Source organism: Lithobates pipiens, unplaced genomic scaffold, assembly GCF_037356315.1.
Source record: "Lithobates pipiens isolate NorthernLeopardFrog02 unplaced genomic scaffold, aLitPip1_a1.2 Scaffold_28, whole genome shotgun sequence".
Lineage (NCBI taxonomy): Eukaryota > Metazoa > Chordata > Amphibia > Anura > Ranidae > Lithobates > Lithobates pipiens.
In genome coordinates this window covers 118,633,899-118,645,548 of record NW_027507789.1, presented here as the reverse complement: position 1 = coordinate 118,645,548, position 11,650 = coordinate 118,633,899, and the positions used below count along the sequence as shown (strand labels likewise).

Here is an 11,650-nt window from a genome sequence, read left to right as displayed (position 1 = left end):
CTAGTAACTAATATCACCTCCCTGGGAAAGAAGCCTTCCTCGTCAAAATATCCCAGTAGACATGTCATAGGGGTCTTGTCAATGTGTATTACATGTAGCATTGATTGTATTAACCACCTCTCGCCAATTTGACAATTCCACATCATGTGTATTAAGTCACACAGCACTTTAACCACTTCTTGCACGTGCTTTTTTGAGAAAGTAATGCGACACTACATGTGAGGGAGGAGGAGACTGACAGCGCCCGAGTGAGTCTGGCAGCACAGCTGTTGCATACTCAGGCTGTTGGATCTGACTATTCAATGCGCTCAATCATCCTAAAGTGCGAGTGGCCTTTTATGCAGATTCCCAGTTTTATTCTGTAGCAATATTCATTATCTCTTTTCTATGAACGGAACAACTTATCTGGAGTGGATGGAGTAATATGATATCCTCCTGTTGAGTGATCCATCTGGCTTGTGGCTGATTAAGTGTGGAGATCTTCCAGGGATATCCTTACAACTCTGAATATTCATATGGGATTTATTCCTCTCAATATCTACCTCCTCGGATAAGTACAGCTGAGTGATTTTTCCATTTAACTTTTCTAGGTTCATGTGAAAACCTCTTTTGTTCTGGATAAGTTAGCACTTATCCCAATTTAATTTTTTTCATTCGAACACTCATCTGGCACACTTGAATGAATTTCATCTGTTTTATTTTTAATTTATATATTAATTGAATTCCTATTATTCCAACATTCACTTGGGGAATTTGTTCATGTATCGCTTTTTTTTTTTAACACATACCTACCACACATGTTGAAGGAAGTTCACTTTGACTTCAAGTCACTTATTAACTGGACTTCCATTTTTTTTCAAATTGATTTTATTAATTTAATATTTACTTGGCGATTTTTTTGGGGGGGTTAAAATTTCATATTATTGGTACTATTAATAAGCACATATTATATAGTGTGTTAGGTGCACATTAATCCATATTTTTTGGCACCTTTATATTTAATACTATTGGATCCCAGGGGGATTAGGGTAATCCTTAGTTGCGTGTTTTTTTTTTTTCTTGATACCTTTTATTTATAAGGTTATATTATGTAGTTTTTTTCTAGCACTTTAGTTGGAGCACGAGACACCTTATTGGTGTTTGTCACATTATAGAAAGTTTATTAACACCTCAGATCTTTTGGGATAATTGAATTTATGCAATTTTTTGGATTATGTTTATACACTTTTCTATTAAGCACTTGCCACTTTATTTGAAGATAGCGCAACACTACCATATTAATTTTTAGTTGGCTGACCTATTGGGAGTGTTTGCCGCTGTTTTCTTTGATTTTCAGTTTGATGTTTTTATCCATTTTTGCGCTTGAGTATTTTATTTGTATCTATAGTGCAAACAACACACAATCATGCAGAATTTATCAGACTTTTATTGAGACGCAATACTAGAGGCCTGGTTTACTTTATGAAAATCTGACCCAGACCAAGCATTTAGAGGAGTCACAGGAGCTACACTGGTCCTACATGTCAGTGACTAAAGGATCAGTATGCACAGTAGTTGGGTGAACCAGTCTTCCTCCCCTCTGGCTGTCAGATACTTCCTTTAATGTGATGCCAACAGTACAATACACTGCAAAAGTATTATCAAAACAGAATCCATTACATATACTAAGTGGGTGTAAAAATACAACACATTGCATTTATTTTACATATCTGCTTGCAATTACACTTTAACAGAAGCTTAAAATTCAAATTTTTATTTTAGTAGAGCAATGTAAAACCTAGCTCAATCTGCAATATATTGATTAAATTATCAGTGCATCTACACATATACCATCCTTTGCTGCACCCAAGCAGGAAGCATAAGTATATTTCAGCTCATAATTAATAGTTCGATACAGCTGTGGTGACATTTGGTAGCAGTCACGTGTTGATATCAGGTTGAGTACAGGGAGAAGATGAATTTCACCAGTCATGATCGTTGTTGTAAATGGAACCTTTTATGTTAAGCTGAAAACCAAAAAAAAAAAAAAAAAAAAAGTGAGCTCAAAAGACAAATTAAAATACAGTCTGCAAATCTTCCTTGTATCTATGCAAGAATATGTTTAGTGTACTGTCATACTGGGACAGGGGGGCGTTAGTGGTGCTCTTTGGCCACTAGCAGGGCACTTTTAACCCCTGTTGGCGGCCGAATTAATGGTTAATAGAACTCACATAGCGGTGCCCATTGAGTCTTATGGCAGGGGCAGTGTATTCAGTGCTCCCACACCACCCCAAAGATGCTGCTTGCAGGACTTTTTCTAATATCCTGCAAGCACACCACTCCAATGTGAAAACACCGGCTCTCACACTGGGGCTGCAGTGGAGGAGTTTTACAGGTGCTATTTTTAGCCTAAAAGTACCAGAAAAAACATCCCAGTGTGAAATGGGTCTTAATGTAAATGTTTTCATGTTTCAGCCCTGTAACAAACAGGATTTTTAAAACAACTTACCTGTAAAATCCTTCTTTGAAGTGCATCAGGGGAAACAAGGCCATAGTAGTTACTATGTTGTTATAGGCCACCTTCAGGTGATGGACACTGGCACGCCCTAAGACAAGACGTGTACTCCCTTTACAACTCCTCCCACTACTGGGGAGTACCTCAGTTTTGTAGCCGTGTATACCAAAGAAGGGAGGGACCTCCGTGTCCCCTGATGTACTTCAAAGAAAAGGATTTTACAGGTAAGCAGTTTTAAAAATCATGTTTTTCTTTTCATACATCAGGGGACACAGAGCCATAGTAGTTCCTATATGGGATGTCCCATAGCAATGGCAACTGCAGGGAGAGACACACACACACACACACACACACACACACACACACACACACACACACACACACACCAAAAAGATAGGGCATTAAAGGGCTAGAGGACTCGTACTGCAGCCTGCAGTACAATACGCCCAAAGGCAATATCCTCATGACCTTTTACCAGATTCTATCAAATCAATGTAAATGTATGAACTGAAGACCAAGTTGCGGCCTTGCAGATCTGAGCCATAGAGGCCTGATGATGCACCACTCAAGAGGCACTAACAGCCCTGGTGGAGTGCGCTTTAACATGAAAAGGAGGAATTTTCTACTTTAGACCAATCACTTGTTGAATCCAGTAGATTTTGATGCTGCCTGTCCGCTTTTAGGACCTTCTGGCAGTACAAAACAAAACATCTGTTTTCTGTCACCACCTTCGGTAGGAATTCAGGATGAGGCCACAATACCACCTTTTCCTTATGCATGATCAAATATGGCTCTTTACAAGACAGTCGCCAAGTCTGATACCCTTCTGGCAGAGGATAGGACATCCAAAAAGATTATTTTTCTTGTCATAAGAACCAAGGGAATTTCCCGTATAGGCTCAAAAGGTTGTTTCTGTAAAGCAGACAAGACTAAAATTCAAACCCCAAGGATTTAGGGGTTCCCTGATGGGGGGGGGGGGGGGATTAATCCGCATTACACCCTGAATAAAACATACCAGAGTGAGAAGCAAGATGCTCTTGAAAGAATACTGATAAGGCCGAGACCTGGCCCTTGATAGTACTCAAGGCCAGCTTAATTTCCAATCCTATTTGCAGGAATTCAAAGGATCCCATGACATGCTTCCTGGGGTGCCAACCCCTATATCCACATCAGGAGACATATGCCTTCCAGACTCTATAGTATATGACTCTGGAGGCCGGCTTCCTAGCATTAACCAAAGTAGACACTACTGAAGGAAATAACCCACGGTCCTTTAGAATGTGGGTTTCAATAGCTAAACCGTTAAATTAAGCATTTGTAAAGGTAGGATGGAATACCAGACCTTGTGCGAGAAGGTCTGGCCACAGCAGCAGGGTCCAAGGTTCCCCCATCTGTTGACTTTGTTGTTGCATCTGGACGTGAACAGATCCACGTCCGGGAACACCCCATCTTTGACGTAATGACAGAAAGATGTCGGGGTGAAGGAAGTGCTAGGATCTTTGTGAACACACGTGGTGCGGTGGCTAATCCGAATGGCAGAGCCACAAACTGAAAATTAAGATTTTCTACTTTGAAGCGTAGAAAGTTCTGATGAGCGGGAAATATCGTTTATGTGGAGATATGCATCCTTGATATCGATCAATGCCAAAAATTCCCCTCCTTGCAAAATGGAGACAACCGATTGGATTGACTATGCAAAAGGATCGTATAGTGAAGTGCCGGTTCAGATCTTTGAGATCTAGATAGGGTCCTTACCTCTCTGTTCGGCTTTGGAACAGTGAAAAGGTTTGAATAAAAACCCTGAACCCTGTGGGAACCTCTGATATCACCTTCTGGGATAAGGATGACACAGCTAGAAAAAGATTTCCTTTTCCCTGGATCTCTGGGAACGTTTGATCTTGGAAAACGAGGAGACGGGAATTCTCGCAACTCTCGTTTATAACCTAGAAAAATTGAGGAAGCCACCCATCTGTCTTGACATTGTTCCTGCCAGATCTTTGAAAATTCATAAGGAGGCTTTAGTATTTTGTTTTGCAGGCTCTCCCCCAAGTCGTCTTTTGGCCCTGGGACTGCCCCTGAAGTGTTCCTCTTGAGCTCAACATTGGAGGCTGTTGAGACTGCCTAGAGGCAGATGCTCCTGGCACTGGAGAGGATGCACGTTTAAAAAGGAGAAATGCTTAAACTTTACTGGTAAAAACTTTTCCCATTAGAAATCCTTTGGATATATTTATCTAAATCGTCTCCAAATAACCGTTCGCCATGAAATGGGAAACTGGCCAAGATCTTCTTACATGGTGCTTCAGCTGACCAACTTTTCAACTATAGGACTCTGCGTGTATGCACTAGTCCTAGCATAAGCCGTGAGGTTGGAATAATCGAATCCTTCATAGCATCCACAGTAAAACAGTGAATCTGATACGCCAGCCCATTGCTGGGCCTGCTGATCAGGAATAATCTTAAGTAGCTCTACAAACTGGTCCTTTATGGACTGAGACACTCCAATTGCCGCAAGAGCCGGCTGCATTACTGAAATTAGTAGAGAAATTTTGTTCTTAAAAATAAATTCCAATTTTTTTTTTTTTTATCTGTTGGATCCTTTAACATTTGTGCATTGTCTACCGGACAAATGAGATTTTTATTTACTGAGGAGATTGCAGAATTTCTCCTCCATAGGATAAAGTGTAGAAAACTTTTTTTTTTTCCCCCACCAAAAAAAGCTTTGCTGGGTGTTCCCATTCAGAATACATCAACTTTTTTTTAGCCATGAATGGATAGGAAAAGCATCCCCAGATGGGGGAGGCTTTAGTGATCCCAAACCAGAGGTGGGTTCATCAATGTTTGGGACCTCACTGCAAAGTATATTCCCATGGGCAATACGTTTAAAAGGCTAAAAACAAAACCTATGTGGCTCACAGCCAAAGTTAAAAAAGCTATAAACTATAAGAGAAGAGCTTTTAAAAAATATAAAAATGAAGGATCACTAGCGACATTTAAATGTTACAAAGAATTTAACAGAATATGTAAAAAGGAAATCAAGGATGCAAAAATTCAAAACGAACGACAGATTGCAAAAGATAGGACAAACCCCAAAAAAATTCTTCAAATATATTAATAGTAAAAAGGTCAAGTCTGAGCATGTAGGCCCTTTACAAAATAATCTAGAGTTGGTGACTGGGGACAAAGAGAAGGCCAATTTATTAAATACTTTCTTCAGCTCTGTGTACACAAAAGAGCATGGGGGAGCGCATGTCTATAATGGAGGTGATAGTGACACAGCCCCAAATGATCCACAATGGCTCAAAAGTGATATGGTCCAGAAATATTTAGACAGAATAAAGGTGGATAAAGCACCTGGCCCTGATGGCATCCACCCACGGATCCTAAAAGAATTGAGCTCTGTAATTTCAGAGCCATTGTATCCAATTTTTAGGGACTCAATGATGGGAATAGTCCCACTGGATTGGCGCAGGGCGAACGTGGTGCCTATATTTAAAAAGGGATCAAAGTCTTTACCAAGTAACTATAGACCTGTTAGCTTAACTCAGGGGTTGACAAATTTGCTTGGAATCTAGGAGCCAGCTTAAAAAGTTAGGAGCCAGGTCCGTGACGACGATCCGGACCGGTCCCTGGCCTGACATGGAGACGAGTGAGGGGAAGATAGCAGCGCCGTCGCCGCCGCCGCCCCACCCCCCCCCCCCCCCGTCTCCAAGTCATTGCCCATAGCTCTTAGAGGGACATTTTATTTATTTTTTTCAAATGACAATTTTTTTTTCAATTGCATTTTAGTGTAAATATGAGATCCGAGGTCTCTCTGACCCCAGATCTCATATTTAAGAGGACCTGTCATGCTTTTTCTATTACAAGGGATTTTTACATTCCTTGTAATAAGAATAAAAGTGACACAACATTTTTTTTAAAAGAACAGTGGAAAAAAAAAAAGTTAAAATAAAGCAGAAAAAATAATAATTTTTAAACGCGCCCTGTCCTGCCCGCATATAAAATCGGTGTTCGAACCACACATAGGAGGTAGCGCCGTGATCGGTAGAGCGAGAGCAATAATTCTACCCCAGACCTCCTCTGTAACTCAAAACGTGCAACCTGTAGAATTTTTTTAAACGTCGCCTATGGAGATTTTAAAGGGTAAAAGTTTGTCGCCATTCCATGAGCGGGTGCAATTTTGAAGCGTGACATGTTGGGTATCAATTTACTTGGCGTAACATTATCTTTCACAATATAAAAAATAATTGGGCTAACTTTACTGTTGTCTTATTTTTTTATTAACTAAATTATTTTTCCCAACAAAAGTGCGCTTGTAAGTCCGCTGCACAAATACGGTGTGACAGACAGTATTGCAACAACCACCATTTTATTCTCTAGGGTGTTAGAATAAAAAATATATATAATGTTTAGGGGGTTCTAAATAAAGGGAAGAAGAGGCAGGTAATATAATACAGGCAGAGGAATCTTCATTAACATTGCTGGTTTGTCATACCAACGGCGACCACAAGAGGGCGCCAGACTCCATAAGGAATCATAGGACCACAGAAGGCCTCAAAGCCGCGGCCTAAATTTTCGGCCGCCGGCGGAACGGCCCGACGCGATCACGCTGGGGGGGGTCCACAGACACAGGATACCCCCAGCTGTGCTGCCCCAGGCGCGAGGTCGCTATTTCTAGTCGCCAATGCGACCTGGCGACCGGGTTTTGTCGAGCCCTGGCTTAACTTCTATAGCTGGGAAGATACTGGAGCGTTTAATAAAAAGACCACATCGACGAGTTCTTGCTGAACAAAAAAACACTTTAAGCAACAGACAACATGGATTCATGAAAGACAGAAGTTGTCAGACAAATCTGATTTCTTTTTATGAGGCGGTAAGTAAAACCTTGGACAGAGGGGTAGCGGTGGACGTGGTATACTTGGATTTTGCAAAAGCAGTCAATACAGTTCCCCACACACGGCTCATGTGTAAGGTAAAGTCTACAGGTTTGGAAATATCAGTTTGTAAATGGATAGAAAATTGGCTAAAAGACAGAATTCAGAGAGTAGTGATTAATGATTCTTACTCTGAATGGTCTAAGGTTATCAGTGGTGTACCCCAAGGTTCAGTGCTGGGACCCTTACTTTTTAACATCTTTAGAAATGATATTGGGTCTGGGATCAAAAGTAACATTTCTGTCTTTGCAGATGACACCAAGATATGCAGTGGAATAACCTCCTTACAGGATGTCTCCAATTTACAAGCCGACCTCAATACACTGTCTAATTGGGCGACTATGTGGCAGATGAGGTTTAATGTTGATAAATGTAAAGTTATGCACTTGGGGGCTAAGAATATGCATGCATCATACATGCTAAGGGGGGGGGGGGGGGGGGGAGTACAACTGGGGGGATCCATAGTGGAGAAGGATCTGGGGGTTTTGGTAGATCATAAGCTCAATAATAGCATGCAATGCCAAGCTGCTGTTTCCAAAGCAAGCAAAGTCCTTTCTTGTATTAAGAGAGGTATGGACTCCAGAGAGAGTGATATCATTTTGCCCCTGTTCAAATCATTAGTAAGACCTCACCTGGAATATGCAGTTCAGTTTTGGGCACCAGTTCTCAAAAAGGATATCGGGGAACTGGAGAAAGTGCTGAGAAGGGCAACCAAACTGATAAGAGGCATGAAGGAACTCAGCTATGAGGAAAGATTAGAGGAACTGAATTTATTCACTCTTGAGAAGAGGAGAATAAGGGGGGATATGATCAACATGTTCAAATATATTAGGGGTCCATATAGGGAACTTGGTGTTGAGTTGTTCTCTGTACGGTCAACCCAGAGGACAAGGGGGCACTCTTTACGTCTAGAGGAAGAGAGATTTCATCAAGTACGGAAAGGTTTCTTCACAGTTAGAGCTGTGAAAATGTGGAATAGACTCCCGCCAGAGGTGGTTCTGGCCAGCTCAGTAGATTGCTTTAAGAAAGGCCTGGATACTTTCCTGAATGTACATAATATAACTGGGTACTAACATAGGTAAAGTTGATCCAGGGAAAATCCGATCGCCTCTTGGGGGGATCAGGAAGGAATTTTTTTCCCCTGCTGTAGCAAATTGGAGCATGCTCTGCTGGGGGTTTTTTTTCGCCTTCCTCTGGATCAATTGTGGGCATAAAACTGGGTATTTGGATTGTACGATTATTTTGTTTTTAAGGTTGAACTGGATGGACTTGTGTCTTTTTTCAACCTGACTAACTATGTAATGGACTGCGCTACAGGCAGCAAAAAAAGTTGAGTGAACCAACCTAGTAAGGGAGTGTACCAACAAACTCTCTTTTGAGACTATATCCTCTATATTAGGATCCTCGGAAAAGGAAATATCAACATCTTCCTGATCCCCTGCCCCTTGTACCTTAGGATGAGGGTCCTGATCATTGGATGGGGATCTGCTACATTTGGATCCACTATGGAAAGTGATCATAGTATCAATCTTCTGTTCCAAACTAGAAATGGTAGAAGAAGGAAAAACTGTGTGAGGGCTGAAGTGTCCAGCACTGCTGCAACACCAGTCTCCCCCGACGACTCACTCTGACCAGCCGCATCACTCCGAGGACAGCCTTTTCCTGGACATGGATTTAGGTTTTTGTACAACAATCGATCCCTTTGAGGAGTTCCTTGTCCCCCTTCCACTCATAGCCTGATGCACATAGCAGAAGCACTAACAGAAGGAATGCATACACTGCTAGGCTATAGTCCAGCAAAATATTGCTGCTATTAATGCCCAGCCTGAAGAATTAATGTGTCAAAACGAAAAATGCCTGTGTCACCAAACCTGAAAAATGGTACTTTGCTCTTGTGTCTCTCCATAGCCAGCAGCAGCACACAGTGTGCTTTTAAAAGCTTGCCTCCATGTGCACCTGACATTGAAGAATGCCAATGCAGTTAGCCTCGCCCTGCATTGCCTACGGCTCCACCCCCATTAAAAAAAAAAAAAAAAAAAGACGGGTTTTCCTATGCGAGAGGAGGAGGATTACAGGTACCCTTGGACAGAACGAGCATATCGTGGGGGGGGGGGGGGGGGGGGGAGATGGGCGTTTACAAAAGTCGCCAAGCGGCTGCTGTGTTTTACATTTAAAAAAGGATTCGGGCGCTTTCCCCCCACGAGAGGGGGAATCCCAGCATAGGGGAGCAACAGGCGGGGGACAAATCCACCCTTAGGCTTACCGGAGGCTCTGTTGCTTTGGCCAGAGGAAGGAGGAAGTGTTTTGGCTCCTGACAAAGCGCTGTTTCCAGCATGAGGCAGTGAGTGCTGAATAGAGCCCCCAGTGGTGACATATGCATGACAACATTATTATTCTTAATGGAGACATTCATAAGAAAATTAAAAACATTTCTTAGAAAACTCCACTTACCTATCCCGCCACACAGAGTTTTTTGTGGTAAACCATCAGACCCAATCTTCGCCCTTCACGGTGGGTTCCGTTAAACCTTCAGGAGCAGGGGATCCTTGAGGAAACCCACAATCCTGGACCTGCAACAGCACCCTACCAGTAAAACTTTATGGCCTCCCTACCAAAAAGTACTGGATCCCAGGGTCCAGCTCTCCAAAAAGAAGCATTTGCAGGCAAAACCTTTGGGGGTTTTTTTTTTTTTATATGAGGCTCGGGTACCAATTTGGCCCAAAAAGGGACACTTTGAATGGATCTGGTCAGCATGGCTAGCCCCAGTGGAGCTCAGCACAGCACATCTTTACTCATGACCAACATCTTAGACACTGGCGAAAAAACTCCCAGTAGTGGGAGGGGTTATATAGGGAGTGTACTTCTTGTCTTAGGGCGTGCCATGTTCATCATCTGAAGGTGGCCTATAACCCACATAGTAACTATGGCTCTGTGTCCCCTGCTGTATGAAAAGAAAGAGGCACTAAATACCTACCCTTCTCTAAGTCTGTGTGCTGAAATTTGCAGCCGTTTCAGTGCTTCCCCCCCCCCCAGCCACTGTAATTATTCCAAACTTTGTGGTGTGTTATACCACCTCCCACTGTGGTTTCTGTCATCTGTTCATATGTCAAAAGATGACATACTAGGTGGGAGGAGGAAGTGGTGCAAATACAGTACTAGCTGCAGCTGGGGAGCGTTAAAGCAACAGTGTTATGCATTTGGGCAGCCACACCTCATCACTGAAAACATGCATTACTTCCAGCTTTGTAGGTGTGGTTTCCTTCTACTTTAATTTTAGTGCAATTCTATAGGCCATCTGAGCCTCAAAAGTATTTACCGGGTGACTCCTCTAGCTGTTTTAGCCTATGCATTTCCATCAATACTGATTACAATGATAAAGGGAAATTGACTGCTCCTGACCCCCCACTGCGGCCACGCAATTCAGTTCCCTGACACAGGGAGATCGCTGCTCTGCAAGGAGAAGGGGGAGGACCTCGAGCAGCCAAGATGACCCCCCGCAATGGGCGGCACAGCCACCGCTATTGCATATGTGCAATTATATGTCGAAAACACCAGAGTATCTCAGATTTCCGGGCTGCCGACACCTGTTTCTTTTTTCTCATATGTAAAGGCCGGAACCAATGCCCAGTGTGCATGGGGACTTAAACTTCTGCCAACTAGAAAAGTAAAGAAAGTGAGGGAACTTCTTATATCAAACTTGGTAAAGTTATAACTAAAAGGCAGAATTTTTATTTTTTTAATTGAATGGGGTTTAGAACCACAAGGTTTTCATCAGTTCATCTTTGCCACAAAACTGCCTATGCAGGTAAGGGGCATCTGTAGATAAAAACAAACTGTGCAGCTCTAAATAAAGTTGAATAAAGGCCTTGCTGTAGGTGTAGGCCATTCACGTACTTCATGAAGCCCGATGAGAATACTCCCAGGACGTTGCTAAGTGAGGCCTAGTCATCACTGCTCACCTCCATCACAAGAGAGCTCTCAAATGCTGAACACAGAACTACTACATGAGGGGAGCTAGAGCACATGTGAGGGGGTTTGAATTAGAGAAAGTGCTCATTCCTGTGATGGTGGAGATGAGCAGTGACGACTAGGCCTCACTGACCAATATCCCGGGAGTATTCCAGTCAGGCTTCATAAGGTATGTAAATGGACTACACCTATAGAAAGGGTATTATTCATCTTTAGTCAGAGCTGCACAGTTTGTTTTAATCTACAAACATGCCGT

At 42.4% G+C, this 11,650-nt stretch overlaps 1 protein-coding gene across 1 annotated transcript in view; it reads right to left on the bottom strand.

Moving 5' to 3' along the window:
* Nucleotides 1-1,408: 1,408 nt before the first annotated feature.
* Nucleotides 1,409-11,650, bottom strand: part of EIF6 (eukaryotic translation initiation factor 6) — a 41,094-nt gene continuing 30,852 nt past the window's right edge. Inside the window, exon 6 of the mRNA XM_077459566.1 lies at nt 1,409-2,006. Within this exon, the coding sequence (XP_077315692.1) occupies nt 1,997-2,006 (10 nt within the window). The 3' untranslated portion in view covers nt 1,409-1,996. The remainder of the gene's footprint in view (nt 2,007-11,650) is intronic.